General features: G+C 38.1%; 1 protein-coding gene across 4 annotated transcripts in view; it reads right to left on the bottom strand.

Annotated features, from left to right (window-relative positions):
* The window catches only part of LOC124170504 (ubiquitin carboxyl-terminal hydrolase 16), a 159,057-nt gene that overhangs the window by 107,199 nt on the left and 25,767 nt on the right, over positions 1 to 26,091 (bottom strand). For all 4 annotated transcript variants that reach the window (XM_046549275.1, XM_046549273.1, XM_046549274.1 and 1 more), the window contains exon 7: positions 3,900 to 4,064. In XM_046549275.1, coding sequence (XP_046405231.1) covers positions 3,900 to 4,064 — 165 coding nt within the window. The remainder of the gene's footprint in view (positions 1 to 3,899; positions 4,065 to 26,091) is intronic.

Below are 26,091 nucleotides of genomic sequence, written 5' to 3'. Positions count from 1 at the left end.
TACCTTACGTGGCCATGCAAGCACTTCCTGTTGCGTTGGGTGGAGGGGGGAATCGTGGAAGCCAAAAGGAAAGGCGTTATCGCTGAGTTTGGATGGGAAAGGGAATGATGTCAGGAAGACGGCAGCCGCCTCTTACAGCGGTAGAATAAAAAAAAGAGATTCTTAAGATATTACTACTTAGACTGCAAGAATAGGAGAAGCACATAAACAGCAAGATTGGTTGATTACAATAGATTTCAATTGAATCATGACACAAAGCATTTATTTGTCAATTTTAATTTTTTTGATGGAGTAATAACCTACTTTAACCGAAGTAAGATCTAATGCTTTTCCAGCAGAGTAAAAAAAACCCTATTCCAGCTTCTAGCCAAATTATCTCTCCATTCTTTTTGGAACCTCAGCCATATTCCATCATCGGGGCTAAAGTGGTATTTCACTGAAATTTGCATTAGGGTTGGGATCATGGGATTTTCCTGGTCCCTAGTTTCTCCTGGGAATTTGATTCCATTCGTTTTGTAGTAAGTGTCCCTTAAAATTGGCAAAGTTATCATTGAGCACCTGTTGATACATGTTGACGAATCTGCATGCTCAGAAAACTCGCGACATGTACCAAGTGTCTCGAGTAGCGCTGATCGTAGATGATTGCTGGCTGGCCTCGGCTCTACCACCAGGGAAATCCGGCCGCGGTGCCAGCATGCCAAAAAGGCACCAAGCACCAAGGTGGAAAAGAGTCATCTCCTCAAGTTTTGTTCAAGACATCCAAGTTTTTTTCAAGACATCCAAGTTTCCGTGCTGACTTCATTGATGATTTTTAAATAAAATGTCACCTGCTACAATTATTGTTGACGACGCAAAATAAACGGAAAGGGAGTATAGAGGAAACGGAAGAAGGCACTACTAAGACCCTAATTTGTTTTTCTTTAATTATAAATGGTTTTCAAAGCATGACATGATCCATTCTGAAGTTAATAGTAATTAAAACAGTAAAGCTAAAGAGCTTTCATCGCCATTGTTGACAGTAGTTATTGGTAGATATGTTAGATAAAATATTTACTCATTAGCATCAAATCCAGTTATTGAAGCATTTCTACTAAATTTTTATATAATAAGACATGATTATCATGAGCTTATAGCCCTTTAAAAATCAATATTTATTAATTATAAATAATAACAACTAACTATTCAAACAATTTATAAGCAGTGTACTGATTAAAAATCATGCAAAGCATTGCTTTGTCAATTATACCAATGCACAACCAACTAAGCCATTTTTCTAAGTGCTTAATTAGTGCATTCACGTGATCATTCTATTATTTTGGTATTTTCCGCTGAAAATTATAAAAATATCTGATAAAACTATATCGCGGTAATTTAATGCCTCAAATGCTTCCATTGGTGTATATTTATTGTTCCTGTTATTGTTATTTAACCTTCCGAACTCTTGCAGTTCTTGATTCGCAATCTATCCCTGAAATACTCCGCTTTAGGCTTAGGCATAGCCCCTATCTCAGAAGTTCCCGCAGACTGAAGTGGGCAAAACCACCCGAACAAAGATCCTTCTAACTCTTCATGGTCTGCAATCCTTGGGTGATTTTGTTTTTTTATTGTGAAGAGCGAATTGGAAGATAAATTAAATATGCCACTCTTATTTACTCTATTATTTTTATTTTCTTGCTAAGACGTGTTTGGTGTTTATTGGCCATGTTGTCTGCCATCAAATGCTTTTTATTCATGCAACTCACGGACGTGCGGGTACGCTGCCGACTGCTTTCTGCGGCCCAAGGAATAAAAGAAGATTAAGCATTCGCGAATGTTAATGCCACAATATTTTTACCAAAATGAACAACTTATTTATCGAACAAAAGTTTACTACACGAATTTGAGACTGAGCACTCCATGTTAACTTCTTTTCTAACAGAGTGCCAGAAATTATAGAGATTAGGAACTCTTAGTGAAGGTATTCCGTCGATGGAAACTCTCGCTATGGCGAGTTCCAACAGCTCGCGCAGGATTCGTATTACGAAGACCATAAATGAAAAGCTTCAAGAGAAAATATCAAGTTATCGGAGAGTAATAGAATCATGTTTCACCCTTCCCTCTTTCTCCCCCACTGACCTTTTTCAGCCTACCTGCTTCGAAGGTCCCCATTTCTGGAGGTCAACTGCTGCATGAGTCATCTACTAGCCCTAAAGGTGTCTAACAGAGACTTTCGGCAATTGATAATACACCTTCATTGGATTGAAATATTAGTAATGTGCGCATAATTTAAAAAAGAATAAGACCTAACACAACATATTTCTGACTTTATTTAAACATTTTACGCAAGAAAATAAATGTCGGAAAGACAAACTCGATATCCTCGCAGCTGAGCTTCTCGAAAGTTGATGCGGTTTTTTTTTCTGAAAACATATATCAAGTTACAATTTATGAGTTATGCTAGAAATCTCTATTGTCACAGTCACAGACGAAGGGATATTTTCTCAGGATATTTGGTTTCTCACAGATAACAATTCAAATTCACATACTTATCTTGTGAGAAATTCCAAAGATGGACAGGAAATAGTTGAAGAAGAAGAAAAGAAGCGCATGTATTTTGCAAAACGCCTCGGATTGTCTGCTAGCACTTGACAGTAGAAGAGTGGGGTAGAGCGGTAGGGTAGGGTAGGGAAGAGGGGTAGAGCGAGCTACCTGTTAAAAATAAGAAGTTAGATGAAGCCGAGTATCAGATGGGCATGCCGCTGAAATGGCGTTTGGTAGATAAGAATGTATACATCAGACAGAAATCCATCGTAGCAGTGTGTATGCCTAGACGGCATGAAATAATTTTTTTGCGAGGGGGTGTGTCCCTTTAGAATATTTGAAAGAGATGTTAGTTGAATTAACTATACGCCTGAATCGTTTCCATAAAATTAAAATATTCCATTAATCAGCTAAATTCCTGTTTGAATCCTTTAAAGGAAATTACAATTACTCGCCAAAATCTTGGGTTACCTGCTTAGGCTTAAAGAAGAGTATTCGACATGGAGATGCAGCCGGAGGATCTGGCGGTCAACAAAGGCATTCCTGTAAACCTGTGGACTAGAGAGAGAGAGATGCAGCGAGACGTGGCGGTTGACAACGAATTGAAGTACGGCGGTAGCAAGGGAAGAGGAGACGAACGGCAGATTTCCAACATGCAAAAGTGAGGAACGTCACTCCACAATGCCCGAGTTAAGAGATTCTCTCAGCCCATCCCAGCCATCTCCATCCACGACACAGAGAGAGCTGATAAGTACTCTTGTAACCCTATATCCCTCTCCCTGAATTCAGAAGATCCCCGAAGAGCCCCATCTCCCCCCATTCAAGACCAGAAGAATTGTGAAACATTCCAGTGCATTTTTTTAAATTATTTTTCTGCCCTCCCCTTTTCCCCGTGTGTGTGGGTGGATAATTATAGTAATTAGGACAAAGTGTTATAATTTGATATTGGCATTGGTCATTATTTAACTGTTCCATTTTCTTTCATTTACGCCAACATTTGCTAAAAACAGAGTTTCTTTTCTTTTATTGTTTGATAATTGTTGTCATTTAGTATTTAACTGGCCAGTAGCAGTAGTTTTTTTTTTTTATTCAAAAGAATAATCCATTTATGTGTTTTGTTGTTTATTTCAAAGTTAAATTGTGTATTAAAAGTTTTGTTGAAATTCTAACTTGTCGCGTAAGCCTTTGTTATTTCGTGCACGCCAGCCTCCATTCAGCAATTGAAACCCACCCCACACCCACTTTTCTCTTCTCTTTCCCCCACCTCCCCTTACTCCTGAACCACGACCCGCTCGCCTTGAGCGAACCCTCCAAGGAACCCTTCCCCACCCCACACCCGACGAGATGGGTTACAATACGAAGGAAGGAAAAACTCTTACCACATAGCCTCCATGATTCTCATGAATCAAATTGTCACCACCAGATAAACGAAATGTTGATTTGCTTCGGCAGCATAAGTCCAGACATCGCACAAATCTCGGAGTTTGAGCCAAACACTGAAGGACTGCATTCAAGTAGCAGGTGTTTCCAAGATTCTGGAGTCCCTGAAATGAAAATAATAGCTGACTAAATAAATCATACAGATAGCCACAACATACAAGTTTAATACAATGCCTCCATTTAACTCACTACTAAAGCTATAAATTGGTATAAAATGCTAGAATTAAGTTTACCACCAATTATTATTATAAATTCATTACTATTAGAGTAGAGCCATGATTTCTACAAAATTATTTTCTACTAGCACAAGGAAAATGCTGCTACATACATGAATTACATAGGCTATAACACACAGAAATCAATTTATTTTTCAAATGATGTTTTGTAAGCCCTTGGCTAAAATAGGATTGGGTTCGGTCAAGCCACAGTAACGGAACAAATCATAAGTTTTGTTTCTGATTTAATTAAATCCAACGGCTTTGCTTCACGGGGTTTCTTTTTTTTCATGAACAGGTCTTATATTTTCATTCATTCAAGAAGAAAACTAGGATGAAAGGACGAGTGTTAATGTTTAGTTAGGTATTTGATTTGAACATTTTACTTTTAAGAGAATTTGTTAGAATTTCAAAATGGAAAGATTGAATGGATAATATCGGAAACGTTGTAGTGAATCACCTAGTAGTGTTTGATGAAAATTATTCTCTAAGGCAGTGTTATTTCATGGACTTTCACTTTCATTGCTATAACAGGGTTCCCACTCTAACTAAATAATGAAATTCACGGTTTTTTCCAGGTTTTCACGTTTTTTTTCAGGTTTTCACGGTCTCAATGTCGTCAAATTCATGGTCCGTTTATAAGTGAAAAATGGACAATCATCGGCCGCATATTAACTAAAAATTAACGTACGCGACATCCGCCATACGTACGAGACATATAATGTATACGCAGCAATGAAAAGTGATATCTGTTATGACGTCAACGTTTGGAAAATTCAGGGCCAACTTAAGGCCCAACCCAACCGCGCTCTTGCCCGGACGCCGAATACTATGGCCTCCTTTAGCACGTTCCGTGCTGATGACGTAGCGTCTACGTCATGGCAGCCACTACCCAGTGACTGATGACGTAGACGCTACGTCATGATTCTCTTTTGCGTTATATTCCGCCCTGAGCGCCAGCCACCGCTGTTAGGGTATGGGAGAGGGTCAGTCACCACTCTTCGCCTGTTTGCCGTGCGGAACGCTCCGAAAAAATTTTTTTTCGATTTTTTCTGTGTTTTTCTATTTTACCGGGTTTTGCTCTGCAAGGACGTCTTTGGGGGTGGCTTTTTACAATGTATTTTTTATTAATTTCATTTTATAATGCAGAAAACAGTTATATATTCTCACAATTGTTCTTGTACCTAAAAAAAAAAAAACTTTAACAAATATTCAAAGCGAAATAATAAAAAGATACTTTTACATTTGACGAGGATAGGTAATTACTTGATTACAAGGTATTTTATCTTTCTTTATGACTTTTAACGCAATGATTAGATTGTTTATTTAATTGTTTTTTACAAGAAGGAATACAAATATTTTTCCCTTGTTGTTATTTTCATTTTTAACGTCAATTAGCGCTATCGTGGTAAATTGCTTAGCTGGTTGCCTAATTTCGGACATACTCCAGATATGTGTATTTTTATCCTTACGATAAAAATAAATGCTTCCGTTCTTATACTTTTAAAGTTTCAGATTGAATTTTATTTGCTATGATTTCATCATGGCAAAATTTGTTGTTATCCATATGTTTATTTGCTGCTATGCATGAAATAATAAGTATATTTGCATAAATTTTACAATAACTTCAGTTAAGTCCTGGTTCCACATTGCAATTTATTTTTACTATTTAAATTTCATCCACAATAGCTAGACTTCCCCATCCTTATGTTCACTAGCATTTGAATTAGAGACTCATTACTTGATTTTTTTCCATAATATCCGAAATACTTACAAGCATTCTATTTGGCATCCTCCCCAACAAAAAAATGCCTAAGAGAACAATTTCCACTAACTCAGTCACATGCCGCCGAACTCAGAGAAACTGATCTGGCCCGAGGATATATAGATCCGAGGATATAAAATGGGCAATACGTGTCCTGAAGGAAATTTACTAGATGGAAATATTTAACCATAGAAGAATTTCCCCACTTTTTGGCCTTATTTTTCGTGCTAGAATTATCCAAATCTCCCGTATCTCCAATAATTGAAAAGCTTGATCTTTATATGACTTGCATTGCTTCAGAAGAGAGAAGTCGCTAGATCAATTCATGTCAATTCTACAAACCATTCAAATCAACAAGAACCTATCTACGTTTTCTGACTCTAACACTCCTCTGGCCCACTGATTATTCAAAATAAGCCCCATATAGACGCATTCAAGGAAACAATGGAAAAAGTAGTGACCCGCTCACGTGACCTAAGTTTGGATGAGTCTATGATTCCATGGAGACCTAGGCTGGGATATAGTGAATATATGAGGGGAAAGCGCTACAGGTACGCAATAAAGTTGTATATGTTGACGGAAGCAAAGGGTTTGGCGCTGCAGGTCCTCCAACTCAGAAGTGTCTGGAAAAGGGCATTCGGAGAAGATAGTAAAAAAAATGATGGAGGATCATTTAGACTGAGGCCAATCCTTTTATATGGATAACTTTTATAACAGTGTAGCCAGTTCTAGATTCCATCCAAATGGGAAACCTAACTTGACGGGGACACTGAGGAGAGGCAAGAAAGTTATTCCTCTTTTGGTGCTCTGCTACGAATTAAAGAAAGGTGAGGTGGTGGAGGCCTTTCATGAGTATAAAATCGGTATCCTAAGGTGGACGGATAAGAGGGAAGTGCGGACGATCATCGTTGAATTCAGTGCAAAAAATGAACAAATCTATGAAGAGGCGAGGGTGCACGCCAAGAAAGCCACAAGCGGTGGTTGAATATAGCAATTAAAATTGTGGCATCGATCATTGGGATCAAATGATGACTGACTTTCCCATTGAAAGAAAATTCATCAAATGGTACTAAAAATTGGGAATCCACCTACTGAAATTACTGTAACTGAACCATTATTTTTATTCAAGGAAAATGTTTGGAAAATTCCTCTCATCGACTTTCTAATTCCAGTTATAGAATCTCTTATGACAATATCTGTACCTTCGATCCCTTTGAGGAGATAGTCATCCTAGCCTGCCTCAACCAAAACCAAGGGCTTATTAGGACATTTCCCCGATTATATGAAAAACACGATAGACAGAAAAGACGAAAACAGAAGAGATGTAGGCAGTGCTTCAAGAAGAATGTCCACCAGGATACATCATATTATAGCCCCACCTGCCTATCTGATCCTTGAATGTTTCTTGACTGTTACCAGAAGTATCACAAGAATTTGTGATGCAGAAAATTATTTACCCAGCGGAAAAAATTATTTTTTAATGTTTACCTTTTTTAATATTTTGTTTAATTTTTTAATATTTTCTATTTCAATATTTATTTAAAAAGATATTATTTTATGCGAAGTATTTAGTAACTGAAAAATTATTCTAAAAATACTGGTCAATTTTTGATTCGTAAAACAATAAGTTTCATTGCAACAATTCATCGTTTATACAAATTTTCCCTTTCATTTATAAACCAATGTATATCATTATAAAATCTTATCCAGAGGATATCATATCGTTCATAATAATTTTTCCACCATAGGGAGCAACACTTTTGCTGGAAATATTGGTAATACTCGCAACATTTTCTTTTGAGCAATAAAACATTTAAAATCGTATTTGAATGTATCATTTCCAGATTATAAAAATAATGTTTGCTGCATTACTATTTCCATTAGTTTTTTCCAGAAAGTGATAAAGTCTGAACGGGTTTTCGCTACAGTACTGACAAAGAGCAAAGAAATGTGGGAAACATGTAGGTGTGTTGCGGGAAGGTATCAAAAGTTTGACAGGATACTTAGAAAATTTAAATTTCAAATTTTTAACAAATGAAGGGTTACTTTTTTAAAAAAAGTGCGAAAACATGTAGCAGGCATCACAAATCATAAGATCACGTCGTTAAAATAATAATAAAAAAATACAAATTTTTGCCAAAAAGTCAGCCACAGGGCATTTTCTTCAAAAAACGGTCAGCACGGTATGTGTTAATATGGGAATGCCCTTAGGACCTTCTTCCGTCTGATCACCGGAAGTCCTTTTTTAATTCCTCGCGCCTCCGAGAGATTGTTTTTTGCGCACGTAGTTATTACCGCACAGTAAACAAATTTCCCTTACCCAATCTTTCTGAGAACGCCGAAAATAGTTATTAAAATTGTTTATAGAATGTAATAAATCAAAAAATCAATTTCATATAATTACAGTGGAACCTCGATCTATCGTTTCTCAGGGGGATGAACGAAAAAAACGATGAATGCGGGAAAACGATCGATGCGGGAATATTTGGATAGGTTGCCTATGTCCCAGGAAACGCAGGATTTTGGCGCGAAACTATGATATTTGTTAAAGGATTCAAAGAAGATTTTAGCCAATTACAGGAATACTAGTACTTTATCGAGACACTTAGGTCATATTGTTGATTCGAATATTATCACTTTCAAATATCCTGCCATATAAATAGCTATGAAATATTTTGTTCTAAAGAGAAGGCACTTACACATTCTTTTCTAATTATCGTAGTGCCAGATGAGTAGAGGAATCCAGATTGTTAGTAGGGAGAAACAAAATATCTTGACAAGATAACCCTTCCTCAGTAACTCTTACAACTGAGACTTATAGTATAACTCAAAAATTGATAACTGATAATAACCTGATATCCTGTTTTCGGAAAAATCCACAATGACTGCCGAGAAGCTCAGCTACGAGGATATCGAGTTTTGCCAGAAATCATCATTGTATTTTTCCAACTATTTTCTTGTTTTAAATGCTTAAAAAACGTTAGAAATACCTCGTGTTTGGTCTCATTCTTTTTTGAATTACTCTCATCAATCAATCTAATAAAAGTATAATGCCAATTGCCGAAATTCATTGTTAGACACCTTTTGGGCTAATAGGTGATTCATGCAGCAGTTAACCTCCAGAAACTGGGAACTTTGAAGCTGTTACGCTGAAAAAGTTCAGTGGGTGAGAAAAGGGGGGGCGGGAAACACATTTCTATTGTTCCCGTGTAACTTGATATTTTTTCCGAAGCTAAGGTCATCGTAATATGATCCCTGCGCGAGCTGAGACCTTTTTTTATTTCGAAAGAAAAGGAAAGCTTCAGAGGGGGGAGGCGAGTTCTGAGTGGAGGGGGATAGTGGATCTTGGGAAATGCGCTAATGGTACTATCCCACGGCACTCAGCTTCTCCCCATAGTAATTCAATCTCCTGGGGGTGTCTGTCGTTATTAGCCACAAACAACATTTTGTAAACACTTCGTCTCATTTTCGTTAAACAATGGATGCAGGAAAATCATACGACGGGACCGCGATCTTCAAACGATCCAAACAAGGTGAGCGTAGTCTATTGAGAGCTATTGCCATAAATTGAAAGCCTATTTGTAATAGAAATGTTTCCTAAAGTAAACTTCCAATGGCAAACTCATATTTCTAAGCATATGGCATGTGCCCTAATTTTGTGTGGGAACCGAACTTCGAGTAACAAATCAGATAATTTTCGTAAATGGTTCATTCTGGGTCCATTAGAAATGCAAGTTATTTCATTCATCCATTTTCAAATACAAGTCCATCCCAAGCTATCACTGAAATCGAAACGCTTAGATAAAATAACAGACTTCCGCCATTAAAATGGAAAATATCGGTCAATGTGCCGTCATATATTACGGACCAATTACTACACTTTGAATATTCATGTGTAGAGAAATGCGTAGACTTAGAGTCTGCGTGTGCCTCACCACGAAACATGACTAACATACCGAATTTGATTATTAAATCGTAGTATTATTATCAAGATTGAGATATTTTTAAGGTTTCATGGCGAAATTCACGGCTTTTTCCAAGTTTTTTCATGGTTGAGTGGGAACCCTGTATATGTATCATTCTGATTTCTTTCTTTTTTTTTCTTAAATTCTTATTTTTCTAAGAAATTATTGGTTACTATTGTATGACTCACTTTTGGGGGGGTGGTGGTGATTTAAGCTTGCTCGTAGGGGTCAGTATTTGTATGGGCTCAGGGGTTGCTTTCGATCAGTTATTGTAAATCGCCAGAAACAGAGTTGGATTTAGGTGCGATTCTCCTCTAACACCATGGCACCATATCCATGGAGTCTCACTCAATGAGAAATTGCATGAGTAAGATAAATGATTAAATCCATTGCTTGCCATAAGAAAGCCATCCAGGGGGTCACAGGGTGATGCGAGAGCATGGAGATGCTTAAGACTGAAGTGCAGGATGGCCTACAGTTAGCTTGCATTTGGTGCTTTGTACTCTGCTTACCGTATAAGCGGGTGTAATAGGCACATTTTGAGCATCAGAGCCAAAGAAAAAAAACTTTCCGGCATTTTTTATCTTATCGTGCGGTGTTGCAGACTTATGCAGATTTCAACAGTCATCAAAATTTCCCCTTTCAATACTTATAATTCACGTGGCGTTTTTCAGCTAAATTTACACGATATGTATGGTGCTTGGAGATAAGTACGTATTCACTTGTGGTCTTAACCTTATGATGCTTATTAGGAATGGTCAGATCAGATACCTCAGATCCAAATATCCACGAATAATACCCTACACCTTAATGCACTTCGAATCCAAATTCATCGAAGAAATTGAATCTGAAATTTTCAACCAATGCTTTCGTGAATGCAACGTCCCATAAGAGGGAGTAGAAAGAGTTCCGATCCTCTCTTTGCATATGCCGTTGCACTACGATGCTTGTCCTACTCACGAACAATTTTGTTTGAAAGCTCTCGCAGGATCATTGCAATACAATTTCAGCTGTGGAAAATTATAAAGCAAAACACGACAGGCACATAGCGTGAATCTTTCCAAGAGATTGGACAACATTCGGGGGAATCTCAGCGCCGTAGGAAAATAACCATGGCATAGATTACACCTAATCACCCCTGGCCCTCCATCAGCCCATGCCTATGACGTTTTTTTCCTTTCCAAGATCCCACAGACCATAAATCACTTGCCTCAAAGGAAAATATCAAGTTATGCGGGAACAATCAAAACTTGTTTCATCCCTAACCCGTCTCACCAACTGACCTTGTTCGATCTCCCAGTTTCAATTCTCCCAGTTTCTGCAGGCCAAATGCTAGTTGAGTCACCTACTGAGCCTGAAGATATCTTTCGATAGCTTTCAATAATTGTATGATACACAAGAGGTTCAAAAAAGAAAGAGATCTAACGCGACGCCTATCTGACAGAATTTAAGGTTTTTAAGCTGTAATTGATTGACACAAAGATTTATAGTTACAACAAGGCTACTAATATTCAAAATAGTCCAAACAGTGCAATTTCGGAAGAAACAAGGGTAGCATGAGCACATTCAAACAAGACAAGACAGACTGGAAACTTCAGGCAACTCAAACTGTGTATATCATTTTGCTGTGCCTTTGCCCCTTCGCTTTGAAGGCAACGACGTCACATGCAAGATCGGATGTGTTCTTCCCTTCCTCCTTAACCCATAGCCTTGTTGCGTGAATGACGGAGGGAGCGCGCTCCTTCCCCTCTACCTCTCCTTCAGCGCTCTTCAATTATAAGCATTTCCAATTTATTTTATCTTTAGTCCAACAATGTACACACTTGTTTGAATTTTTTAAACAGCAGATTTTGACACCAATATAATTTTCAACTGCAATAACCCTTAGCGTCTGAAGATGATTTTTGAAAAATCAGGCCCTCAGCATAATGAAAATTACTTGGCAAGACAGATGTTGACTATTGACCAGGTATTGTCCTTCAAAACTGTGCGTTTCTCTATGTTTGATAAGTGATTACTATATGCAGTATAAATGCTGAAGTATGCCCACTGTAGCAGTAAATTTAGCATGCCCTCCAGAGCGAAACGCTATGCGCGATCTTTTCCATGTTCACATCTGAGGTACAGACGTGACAGCGCGATGCTCAAGAGTAAGAAACACAAACAGGAGCATTGTAAAAATACGTCACTAAGGGAGAAATTCCCCTGCCTCCCACTTGTTTTTGGCCTTGGTTTTTAGATGATTGACTCACGTAGAAAACCAAGGCCACTCAGTTCCTCTTGGGCTTACGATCGGGGAAAGGGAGGAGGGGAAGATACGAAGTTTGTGTAAGAGGCGCACCCCCATTTTCGGCTGCAATTTCTGGGAAAAAAGGTACGCCCCTTTCACGTGCTTATACTATATATATGTATTTGAGGGATCAATTAAACAGTACAACCGAACCTCTAACTTGCTGCCTTACCACGGCTCCCATGAGCCCATTCCTATTTTAGCCAAGCATTTATAGTTTTACAGTACACTCTCAACTATACAAAGTCACTGGGACCAGAAAATTGGAACTTTGTGATATCAAAGATGGCAATTTCAAACCTTTTTAATGAGTTACGAAAAAATGTTTGCTTTTGCTCCCACCACCCTTCTTTTGTCAATAGTGGCCATTTTTAATGTTTTCCGTGGTTATTTATGCAAGAGTTTAAAAAAAATGCTTTTTGATATTGATTTTATGCTAAGAAGGATCATTAAAAAAATCATACAACCCTTAACTTACCACTCTTTATAGTAAAATATTGAAGATCTTCCTGCTAAAGAAAATCCTTTTTTCTAAATTTTTAAAAACTTGCGAAAGACTGCAAAACGTGCGGGTGACTCCCGTAAAAGTTATCACCACGGCTAGTCCCGGTATACTTTTAAACCTTTTAAAAACGTAATCAAAGAGCAATGTGAAAATTTTTGTACACGAATTTAACCTTAGAAATTTGTGGAAGGTAACAAATAGCAACTAGCTATCTACGCATAAGATAGATATTTGTTTCAAAAGCCTACAAAATTTTAATAGCAGCCGGCCTAACTGTCATTTATGTAGCCTTCTATCGCTCAGTGACAAGAAAAAAAAAGAAAAACAAGGGTATTAGCCCATTTTCAAAGCAACCTTCATTGATTATATCTGTAGTTCCTTCCGTATTGTCAGGTATTGTCAGTTCCTTCCGTATTCCGTATGATCTTTTTAATTGGTTATTTTCATTATGGTTCAGTTAAAATCTTAAATTATGCAGGATATGATTTTCTACTGGTGAATATTTGAAGTAAATTCTTTTTGGGCTCTCAGTCCAGCTGCTGTGCTCCATCATCTTTGAGGACGTTAAAATGGAAGACTTTTCATTTGTCATCAAGGCCATTGATGATGGGAGTGAGTTGTCATGTTTATATAATAAGTTTCTCTTCTTTTATACTGGCAGGAGCTAGGTTCACACTGGAGAAGAGCTGTAGAAGCATGTCCCATTATCAGGGAAATAAAGACAGGGACGGTATTATCCACATTCATTGTTTTCCTAAAACATACATGTTGTCATTTCTCAACCTATTCATGTGAAGTATTGGTTCACTCGCGTAAATTCTCAAAAATGATACCCCAAAACGTGTACCTTGACCTCATTTAGTTTTCCTGTTTCTTTCTCCACTGTATTGAAAATTATGCAAAGTATCACTGATAGAGTAGAGATGGGTCTGTTCTGGTAGCCGGTTCTCGGTACTGCTGGTTCTTGGCCAGTGGAACCAGTATCAAGACAATCACATAACCACGGTACTTTGGAACCAGCTCGGAACAGTGGTGAGGATTTGAAGTTAGCGCCCAAAGCCGAAATGTTCTGTAGCAAGAAGTGAAAAAAAGATAAAAATGCATATATATCTTTCCAATTACATGGGGTCCGCGTTTCTTTCTTATGAGTTGCTTTAACATGCACATTTAAGGGTTCGTCAGTTTGTCGCTCTCGCCAACATACTAACATTTCCGTAGCCACGGAGTGGCTCTTTCAAACGAGCTGACTTTTTGCCTGCAACCGTCCATGACAGGGTGCCATTATTTCAACTTATCATAGGTTGCAATGAATGTCTTGAAAGGAGTTGAATCTCACCATCGACGTCACGGCACCCATTTCAATCCAGTCTGGCGATGAGCCGTCTACGGCGTGAAATACAGACAATAATACATTGAGGCCACTTTCAGACGAAAAGATATTTCCCTGGCCGCTGTTCACATGAAATTCAGGCAGCTTTCAGGCAAGATGACTCTGTTAATGCCACAGCGTGTGCTGTGCCGTGAAAGGCGACCGGCGGAAAATCCTTTCGTCTGAAAGTGGTCTTATAATTGAATAAAGTACATATACAGTAATTCTCCGACCTACGAGCAAGATGCCTTACCAGAACTTGCTCGAAAACTGATAAACCTCTGCAATGCATTGAAAAGATTTGTCATCCTGCAGAATGCAACACTGCATTACAATTTTGTGTTACCTAGGGTGCGTTCCGAATCATGCATCATCCGCATCAACGCATGACCTTGATGTAGCCGTTCCGAAATTGCATCTAGCCATTGATGCGCTTATGTTGATGCGTGATTCGGAACGGCTTGATGTGATATGAGCGGGAAGTATTCCGCCATTCAAAATACCCGCTGGCACCAGTGCTGGAAGATGGTTCGGGTTAAGCGATAACACAATGATTGATATACCGAAATTTAATATGCATAGTACTTATGATGGCGAAAAACGATTAATTGATACATATATTAATACTTCATGATACAGTAAAACCTCTTTACATCGTAATGGAGGGGACCAAAATTTGGGCAATTTGATGTATGGAGGTTCACTATAAAGAGGTTTTAGTGGTAGGCACCATTTTTTCATATCCTTGGGAAATGAAAGGTTCTACTGTATTTTAAGCCATTATATTAATATATTTAAATATATTAATATAATGGCTTAATAAATATAATAGGTATGCATAAGTGAACATATATTTACAATTTAATGGTTACACAAAGGTAAAAGTAAATTGTTCAAGAGGCCTTTTTAGAAAATAAATTAGTTAATGGGTTCGCTTAAAATTTTTTTCAAACTTTTTCAAAATAATGTTTTCAATTCCACGAGCACTTTTTAATGCCATTTTCACTGTAAATAAATCACTAGCTGTTTTCGTTAATAATAATAATAATAATAATATCTTTATTGTTCCATGGGTCAAACAGGTGACATAGAACATTGTCAGGGAGACATAGAACAGACATAGAACATGTGACATAGAACATCAAAACATACATGTTGTCATGAACTATCAGACAAGAATTCATTTACATTATAATAACCCTTAGGCTGTAAAAAATTTTTTAATTCTGTCTTAAAAACATTAATATTTGAAATATGTTTTATACTCGTAGGCAATTTGTTAAAAATAAGCGAGGCAGAGTGATGTGGACCTCTTTTGGCACATAATTGTTGTAAAATATGTATATTTTCACTCCCACGGGTCAGATAGGCATGAACCGAGGAGTTTGGTAAAAATAAGGTAGGGTTCTTTTTTACAAATAATGCACAGTAAAAAATGTACATACTTGGTAGTGTCATTATTTTATATTTTAGAAATAATGGCTTTCCAGGAGACCTGATGGACACATTTGCCATAACTTTCAAGGCTCTTTTTTTTCAATGCCTTAACTTTCAATGCCTTTTGACCTAAGAAATAATTCCTTGGTCTAAGGGTTGTAATTTACTAATAGTGTTCGGAGGAAAGAACAATAGTTTTATATTTCTAAACATAATTTCTTCATCCTCGTATTTAACTGCCTGAGTTTTTTTATTTGTGCAGCCTAGCCAGTTTCTTCTGTTTTTCCTCGTTTGTTTAAAATAGATGTGAGGGTGAATGATGGTATTCCAAAGGTCACTGCCTTCTGCCTGTCCTCATTGATGGCTAGGAAAATTGCTAATTATGTGGTAATGTCAAGCAGCTTCTTTTATTTTTCTCGAATTCATCATCAGCCTATGATTAATTAAGTAATTTTCATATTTATGGCAAATAATTGAAAATACTCCTTATTATATCTTTTAGAATTGATTTATCATTCTTATAACATGTGACTTGTTAAAGATTATAAAAAAATGAATAAACACGTGACTACCGAAAAAAAATAGACAAAAAATTGAGCGTAATTTTGAAAATTTTGTTGAATTCCCTCTCTCCAAAATACAATGCACGTAGCGTTCCGAAGAAAAACTGTCGAGGGCACACAGAAACGCTAGGTCTGCGAAAGGACGTGATTTCCCGGTGAGAATGCGGGGCGAACTACTTCAGAATGCGGCGGCGACAGTAAAAAATGTCATTGCCCTACCGCGTATCAGCTAATTAGCTACCTCATTCACCAAAAACTGCCGCGCATGGATTGATGTTCGTTCAGTATTGCTAGAAATTGACGTCCCGGGCTCCCAATGGAATAGTCAGATTTCGCGGCATAAATACGCAGGCAAGACATATGACTGTCGCTAAGCGCAATAAATTTTAAACTAAGATTGCTACGATCGTTCACGAAAGCATCGAAAAAATTACCAAGGCGGTAGTAAGAAAGTGCTACACCGGGAAATATGGGAATAAAATAGTTGCGAAACTGTATTTGATTTATTTCAAGTCGCGGAAAATTTTCGAAATATTTTAATTTTAGAAGCGGAAGTAGCAATGCGGTCAAGTAATTCAGTCTCCATGGATGGGAGTGAAGTTAGTTGAAATATTTCCGTCAGCTAGTGATTATAGGCTGCGCTGGTCACCTCTTTTATTAACTGAACATAGTATGTAGGCACTTACAAGAAAATAAAGCCATCAGTAAAAGAAAGCGAGTGTTATCGCGCGATTTTGACCGTGATTCGAGAGAAAACGATGTGTTCTGTCTTCATTTACCGTCACTTAATATTATTAGGATAGTTGGATGCCCTAACTAATGGTTAACGTGAAAATTATTTAAGGTGTATAAGAAAAAAATAAGCGTTAAACATTTATCGCTGAAAATATCATTCCATGTAGGTAATCGCGGCTGCATTAATGGTCTCTAGTTGTCTCGGTACGATTTGCGGAGGTAGTTAGGCCGCCTCGGGGCTGTCTTGTTGGTACGATGTATGGAGGTTTTACGAGATAAAGAGGTTCACTATATAGAGGTTGTTCTATAAATTTACATGTAAATCTGACGGGACCAGAGGGTTGGTACGAAGTATGGAGGTTTACGATGTAAAGAGGTTCACTACATAGAGGTTTTACTGTATTCATTATGGTCGTTCGAAAGTTCCAAACCGTAACTTGCAACTCATATTTACTTAAAATAGTGATAGACTGAGCGAATTGATGGGAATTTGTGCAGCTAACTCGAAAAATGGTCAACAAGGAAGCGTAGTGTGTTGTATATCTCAGTCATCAGTGAGTTTTACCGGTCAAATTGTTTTGAAGAGACGATTTTTACGATCAATAGTACGTATATTTAGCTGCTAGACATTAATTTATGGTTTTCCGATAAGATATATGACTTGAAAACAAATTTTTTCATAAAAATTGGGAACAAATACTTCAAACCTCGATAAAATTTTCACAAACGCTTTTTCATACTGCGTATATAATGCTTAAAAATAAACTCTAAGACATTTTTATTAAAGTATTCTACCGCTTGGTCTAAAGGTAGGTTTGCATAGAGCATTCTAATAGTCCTCCCTGCCCTCATGGACTTCCCTCCTGAATTTACAACTTCACCCTTTTCATGCCATCTAAAAATCCTATTCTCTCCTTTATTAACCCAACATTCTATCCTCTGATAGTGTTTTCAACATCCACTCCCAGCTCAGCACTCGCCTAATCCATACCTCCTGTCTTCTTAAGGATTAATTCAACCTCTTCTCTCAATAAGGATCTCCTTAATTCAAATTTGAATTCTATCCAGCAGCTGCCTCTCCTCACTCAACATGTCTCGCACTTTGTCTTTCTTTCTTCTCTCAGTCCACTTCACTTTCTCCTTATGCCCACATCTCAAAAACCTCCAGTCTCTCCCATTCTCCTCCCTAAGTGCACATTCCCACACTGTAAAGTGCTATACTCCATATCAAAAGACACATCTGTCTTATTTGATGAATCTGGGTACAGCTTATTTGGTACAGATCTTTGGAAGTAAAAAGGGTGATCTAGCCACTAGTTTTGAAGAAAATGGTATATGTTGTCAAGATTTGAAACAATATGATTCAGAAAGTAAAAGTAATGCGACTAATTGTTACATAGGATTGACTGTGAAAGTAGTAGAGGACTGTTTACCAAGTCTGTGGCACAAGAGTAGCAGACTTGTGACAGAGTAACATGCAGGTTATAAAGGGGTTGTCAATGGTGTGGATTGTCCCACTAATAATAAATTTCAGCCCTGTATAACATATGTTGATGGCAAGTTAGCAAAGAAATGATTCGAAATAAGTGCTAGAATGGATGAAGTATGTAATAAATTAAGTCTGATCCTCTCAGAATTGTGCTCTGATGTTATTATAGGTGAAAATATATGTATACTATATGCTCACCTTCACTGATGATTATACAAGAAAGGTCTTTGTTTTCTTTATTAAAAGTAAGAAGTCTCATTTAGTCCTACGATGATATACAATTTTTAAGGCCAGCATGGAGAATGAGACAGGGAACAATATGAAATTCCTGCATACAGATTATGGTGGTGAATATATGGGTCAGGCATAACAGGGGGGGTTAAGGGCATGTGCGATAAAAGATAAAACTACAAAATCTTATAATCTTCAAGCAGCACTGATTAGCTGAACAAATAGAAAGCTAGGTACATACTCTCTGCCATCAATTTACTAAAATATTATTGGGTTGAAGCTTGTTGAGCAGCTGTATATCTCGAAACAGTACCTTCCATAGCATTACCTGAGGAGAGATGGTCTGAACGAAAATTTAATTGAAGACATTTAAAAGTATTTGGATGTATTGCCTATGCTTACGAGGCTAAAGAGAAATGAAAGATGCTGGATCCCAAATCCAAAAAGTATTGGCAATGGTGAGGAATCAAAAATGGTACTTTTTTGCTGACCCTGATATTGCAAGAAGATTCATCGAAGCATGTGATGTAGTATTCTTTGTAAATATGTTAAGGGAGCTCAAACCAGTCCAAATATCTCTTGGTAACTCCTTTATTCTACCTAGGCTCGTAGGGGGATAAGGGATAATTAGTTACTTGCCTCAACCTGACAGTGGAGAGAATAGCAGTGCTGAACTCACGAAGGTACCCAAGTAGTGATGGGAATATCAGAATATCAAGTAATGACGACTCCATCCCTGAATCAAGTTGTGAGGGTAATGACAAAGTTCCAAACTAGTGTAGACACTAGTTTTGAGAGTAATCAAGAAAATGAGTCTGTTTGAAAGCAAGGGAGGAGAAGCAGAAGAGATGTTTTCTTTAAAAAATGGAGTGGCTCGAAAATTACCAGATCACATAATCTCCTTGTCATCTACTAACTTGACCTGCAATCAACCTTTGTGCCATAGAAGTAGGTTTGAATGTAGCTCCTGGTGACCCAAAAACTTGTCCTAATGTTCCATTTCTAGTTTTGATTGGTTGTCTCATGTATGCATGATTTGTACAAGGCCAGATCTTGTCTTGGCAGTGTCAAAGTTAAGATATTTGAAGGGAACTATAAATTATCATATTTCTTATTCTTAGTCAGGAACGTTTCTGGAGGGATACACAAATGCTGACTTTGCCATCGACACAATAGATTGAGTATCCTGTACTGGATACATGACTAGTAAGTTAATGAAGCAGTAGCTAGGGAAAACAAAAAGCAGTGCTGTGCAGTGGCCATCTATACAATAGAAGGCGAGTATGTAAGTTAGGCAGCTGGAGCAAAAAATGGTATTGTACTCTCCAGAATTATAAAACAAATCGTTGGAAAGAACTGCATTAAAATACTTGGTAGTGACAGAGATGGGCAAAATACACGTCAAATGTACCATATAAGCGCGTGTAAGAGGCGCACCTTTTTTCCCAGCTATTGCAGCCGAAAATGGGGGTGCGCCTCTTACACAAACTTCTTATCTTCCCCCCTCCCCTTCACCGGTTGCAAGTTCAAGGGGAACTGGGTGGCCTTGGTTTTCAGCGTGAGTCAGTCATCTGAAACCCTGGGTCAAAATCAAGCGGCAGGCAGGGGAGTTTCTCCCTTAGTGACGTATTTTTAAAATGCTCCTGTTTGAATTTCTTGCAAGCATCGCGCCGTCACGTCGGTACCCCAGAGGTGAACATTGAAAAGATCGCGCGGGGTGATTCGCTCCGGAGCGCGCGCTAAATTTAATGCCACGAGTGGGCATCCCGCGGCATTTATACTGCATATAGTAATATTGGTGTCAAAACCTGCGGTTGAAAAAATTCGAACGAGTGTGCTCATTGTTGGACTTAATGGTGGATAGAAGAAATCGGAAATGCTTATAAGTGAAGAGCGCTGAAGGAGAGGTCGAGGGGAAGAGGGCTCCCTCCCCTCCGTATTTAAAGCTACGAGCGAAGGAGCAAGGGAAGAACACGTCCGATCTTGCATGTGACGTCGTTGCCTTTAAAGCGAAGGGGCGAAGGCGCAGCAATGTGATACACGCAGTTTGCGCTGCCTGAAGTTTCCAGTCCGTCTCGTCTTGTTTGAATGCGCTTATGCTACGCTTGTTTCTTCCGAAATTGTGCTGTTTGGACTATGTTGAATATTAGTAGCCTTATTTTAGCTATAAATCTTTGCGTCAATCAATTGGAGCTCAAAAAACTTACATGCTGTAAGATATACGTCGCGTTAGGTCTAATTCTTTTTAGAACCTCGTGCGTGTCATACAATTGCTGAAAGATATCGAGATATCTTCGAGCTCAGAAGGTGACTCACGTAGCATTTGACCTCCAGAAATTCGGGGAATTGAACCTGGTAGACCGAAAAAGGTTAGTTGGTGGAATGGGGTAGGGATGAAACACGTTTCCATTGTTCCCCTGTAACTTGATATTTTCCTGTGGAGTCTCGGAAAGGAAAAAAACGGCAGAGGCATTAGCTGATGGAGAGCCGAGTGTAGTTCCGTTAGGCCCCTTGCACACACACCGATTTTGGACGGCCGGTAAAATATTGGCCGATATTTTACCGGCGGAGCGATGCTTGCACACACGCCGGATTTTTACCGGTCAAACGATACGTTGCTAAGTTTTTGAGCCGGCGTCGGCGATCCACAGTGACAATAGCCGGCAGCTAACCGGCATTTTGCCGGTGCCGGCGTGTGGTCGGTACGTGTGCAAGCTCCAATGCTCTCCCATTGTTCACTATTGGAATGTGGACGGCCGATATTTTACCGGCCGTCCAAAATCGGTGCGTGTGCAAGGGGCCTTAAATCTACGACGTGGCTATTATCCTACGGCGCTGAGATTGCCCCGATTGTTGTTCAATCTGTTGGGAAAGCTCATGCCATTTGCCTGTCGTGTTTTGCCTTAAAATTTTCCACGGCTGCAATTCTATTGCAATACTTCTGCGAGAGCTCTTAAACAAAATTGTTCGTGAGTAGGACAAGCAACGTAGAGCGATGGCGTATGCAAAGAGAGGATCGGAACTCTTTCTACTCCCTCTAATGCCGCTATTACCGCCGCAGTTATCAAAATTTCCTCTTTCAAATAGTACTGAAAGAGGACATTTCGATAACTGTCGAAATTCCAGGCATACGTCTGCAACACCGCACGATTGGATAAAAAAAATGTCGCAAAATTTTTTTTCTTTATAGCTTCGATCCTCAAAATAGGGGTGCGCCTCTTACACGTGTGCGCCTCTTACACAAGCTTATACGGTAATTTAGATACAAAATACAAATTACTTTTAAAATCTGTATTTCAAATACAAAATACAAATTACTTCTAAAAATTGTATTTTCGATACTAAATACAAATGTAATTTCAAAATACATTCTTAAAATACAAAATACATGCCTTCACCGAAGTTCTTATCTAATAAAAAATTAAAATCAATTCAAATATGAACTATTTTTAGAATGAGAGGCTCAAACATTCTTACAATGTATTTATAAGTAACTGGCAATGAGACCATTATCCAGGGCAAAATCTTTTAAATAATATGGGGAATATATGGTAAGTAATAATTTGTTTATTTCACTAGTCTCACTTACTCCTCCTTAATGCTCCTTTCCCTTCAAAAGCAATAATGTTTCAAACATGGAGACTGCTAAATTACTTCTTTTGCAATTGTGAATAAATCCTGCAAAAGAAAATAACCTTTCCACAGGAGCACTGGATGTGAGGCCAGAGTTATAACGTACAAACAACTTTTTGTTTGCACTTGCACATATCGATTTGTCACCTAAAAATAGCAATACTTCAATTTCATTCCTATTTAAAACATTGAATGAGGAATGTCCCGGGACATTTGAAAAGGTTTTTACAGAAGTAAATCAAGGGGCAATTTACTGTCCCATAGATGGCAAGCTTTTACCGATTCGGTATCCCTGCCACATAGAGTTTACATTACTATGAGTGTAGAGTATTTATGCCCTGCCATATCGTCGCGCGCTCTTACAAATTACACCCAAAAAAATTATTTGTATTTTGATTTTGAATGTATTTAAAAAATACAAATTACTCTTTAGATGTATTTTCATTACAAAATACTCTCAGAAAATGTATTTCCGATACAAATTACAAACTACAAATGTATCGAAAATACGTATTTCAAATACAAGTACAGTGGAAGCCCCTTATAACGACAGCTGTTGGGAACAGAGAAATCTGTCGCTATAGTGAGTTGTCGTTGTTACCGAATGCAATCACATCGTCACAAAAAAATCACTCATCAGGCGTCACCACGGCTGTTTCTGCTGAGAGGCGAAAATTGCAGCATGATAGCAGTTTTAAATCATTATTTTGAACATTTAATTCACTAATGATCATATTCACATGCAATCTATGATCTAATCATATGTAATTATGCAGGATGCTATAAGCCGAGGTATTAAGAAGTCGATTTTAAAAGTCCCAGCTTCAGACTCACTCGTACTGAACTGTGCATTATGAGCTGTTATTATCCTTATTTCTTGGATGCTCCAAATATACATGTCATAACTACCAGTTATGGCTATGCATCAGACTATTAAATGCTAAAACTTCGGAATCTGTTCAAAAATTCATACCTTCTATCTTTCCGAGTAGTAATGAAAATGATGGGTGACTGCTGCAATTGGGTGACGAAAGGAGCGTGATAAAATTTTAGGGTTCCACATGAGCATTGCAATTCTATCTTTTTCAGGTTAACGGCGGAATGAAGGTGGAAGTAATCTTCTTATGCTTCAAGTCTGCCTGTATAAATGGTTTACTATCGTGTTTCAAATCAGCCGACTCAAATGCTATCGGAATCATGAAATCGAACAGCATTACGGCATCTACAAGCATATTAGTCATATCAATTATCTTCGGTGGAAAGGGTGAAAAACTGTTTCAAATAAATAGAAGGACAAATGATAAATGAAGCCCACTCTTTGTTTGTCTATTAGCTATTTTTATGTTTCGTAGAGATTCACGCAATCAGACGCAATATCAGCGGATGTAGAGACCTCTAGCGGGAGTAGCGCACACTTTTTGATAGGAATGCTGACTGGAACTGAAAAACGCTCGCAGTGTTAGGCGGCAATAACACAATTTTAACGTTTCTTAGTTCTATTGGTGGGTGGGCTGGGCAATTGTCAATGAATAATAGTACTTTTTTATTCCTTTCACCAATCCTGGCATCAAACGCTCATAACCACTGCGTGAAGATAGCAGCGTAGCAGCCGCCATCCAAGCATTTTTATTTGCTTCGTAAGTGCAAGGGAGAGTTTTAACTCCCTTAAAACATAGGGGATGGGCGGATTTCCCCACCACGAACGGTTTTAACTTATCCGAACCATCCATATTGGCGCATAAAAGAACAGTTACGCGGTCTTTACTTTTCTTCCCTCCTTTGCAGGGGTCCGTTCGAGTGGCGAGAGTTTTGTCCGGGAGAAGGTTAAAAATATATGCCCGTCTCATCCGCGTTGTAAATATCACAGGGGCTGTAATTGTCCAAATAGTCTTTAAGGACCGGAGCCCAGCCTTCCACAGCATTAACATCAACACTTGACGATTCACCGGATAGTTTGTGAAGGGATATCCCCTTCCTATTTTTAAATTGTGCAAACCATCCATCCAAGCACTTAAAATTGTCTTCACCAAGCCTCTCACACAAATACTCAGCTTTAGCCTTCATCATTGGGCTGATGATAGGAATCCCTGCGGCTCTTTGCTGGCAAAACCACGAGAAAAGAGCAGTTTCTAGATGCGGATGCTCTCCGGGCCGCAGGTGTTTTTGGGTGCTTGGACGCCCTTCTGTAAGCACTGCCGAACGAATTTGTTCTTTCTTCTTTAAAATAGTGAACAATGTCGATGTATTAATTCCAAATCGCCTCGCTATTTCACTCTTTGAACACTCTCTTTCACAATCTGCAATAATTCTCATTTTGGTCTTTAAATCCAAGGACTTGCGTTTACCAGCCATGGTGCAAGCAGACGGGCGGAATAATTTTTAATCTCACTGCGGAGGCGCGGGAGGGAGATGACAAAAGAGCAATGAAATGTGTACCAATGTGTACTCGAGAAATTTATTATTGATAGAAGAATAGGAGGATACGGAACATGTGGACGTCGACGTTGGCGGAAAAAATGCCGTTTTAAAAGCATTGAATTCCAGAGATGTGGCACGTGGTCAAAAAGTCAACCTGTCATAATTACGAATGGCGCAAGAGAGGAATCGAGCCATTATCGCTAATACGAATTTATTTTACATTTAAATCATAGGGTTTAAAATGGTTCCTCGGGTAGCTGTCGCTAATTCGAGCTTGTCGCTATATCCCGTACTCGTTATAAGGGGCTTCCACTGTATTTTCGATACTGCCCATCTCTGGGTAGTGATGTGGTGCATGTATGCAATGAGACCAGTCGGCAGTAAAAAAATGCAAATTGTGGAGATGGAAGGTCAAATAACAGAGGTTAGAAACAGATGTTAAGCATTTGAACTGCATTAATGAATAGAATTTTGTAGCTGATGAAAGCAACTAGTTGAAGGTCGAGGTTGTTGTGCTTGTAGCCTAGTTGCAAAGTTAAGGAATAAATAGCTATAGCTGTATACAACATGTTCTGCGGCAACCACTACTGCACAGTTGTTCTCTGATCAAAAAGAGGTTTTGAGTCTCATTTTTCAACATAGATACATATTTAACTGTTCCGAGTCCATAAAAAAGCCTAAATCACAATAAAATTAAGCACATTTTGTGGATTGGATAATTGGGCATTGTCCATTTACAAGAGTGGCACTCATCAAATAGAATTTAGCACTTCCTTCTGATCTTATAAAATTTTATACGGTGTAATTATGACTGAAAATTGAACGTAAACATTGAAAACCGGTAATCACTACAGTAGAATCCTGATTTAAGGTTTTTCAGGGGGGACAAAATTTAAAACACTAAATGCGGAAAAACACTAAATGCGGACCTGCCATTTTTTTCAGGTTTTATGGTCTGTAATGATTGGAATGGCTTTTTATGAATAAAAAATATTATTTTAAGTAACTAAAAGGTGCTGAATGCAGCAAAAAATCTTTAATGAAATGTTCTCTGCCCTGTAAAGGTTGGATAATACTTTTCAGGAATCAGCTAAAAAAATGGGTAGTAAAAATAAGTAATGAGAGGATGACAATTGTTTTAATGAAATATTTTTAGAAAATGCTAATAAACATCAACTTAAAAGCATTTCCACACAGATTATTATTATGGACATTAGTGATTCCATTTTTATGCATATTTCAGTGGTCTCGATGAAATTTAGAAATTTTTCTTTAAAAGTGACATGTAGGTGACTATAGCATTTCTAATATAATAAGAAAAGGTGTAAGTAGATACTCGAAAAATCATGAGGAATGAGTGAAATAAAGGGACAGCAGAAGATCACTAATCCCAAATTCTCAACTACCGAATATCTAGTAAAAGGGAGGTTTTCTGAAATTTTGCCAACTTAACGTTTTCTGTTGCCTCGGCGAAACAAGGGATTAAGAGCCTTTAAAAAGCCTCCTATGCGCATAT

Source organism: Ischnura elegans, chromosome X (assembly GCF_921293095.1).
Source record: "Ischnura elegans chromosome X, ioIscEleg1.1, whole genome shotgun sequence".
NCBI lineage: Eukaryota > Metazoa > Arthropoda > Insecta > Odonata > Coenagrionidae > Ischnura > Ischnura elegans.
Note: the sequence above shows the minus strand (reverse complement) of the source record. Positions and strands in the feature narration are given on the sequence as shown.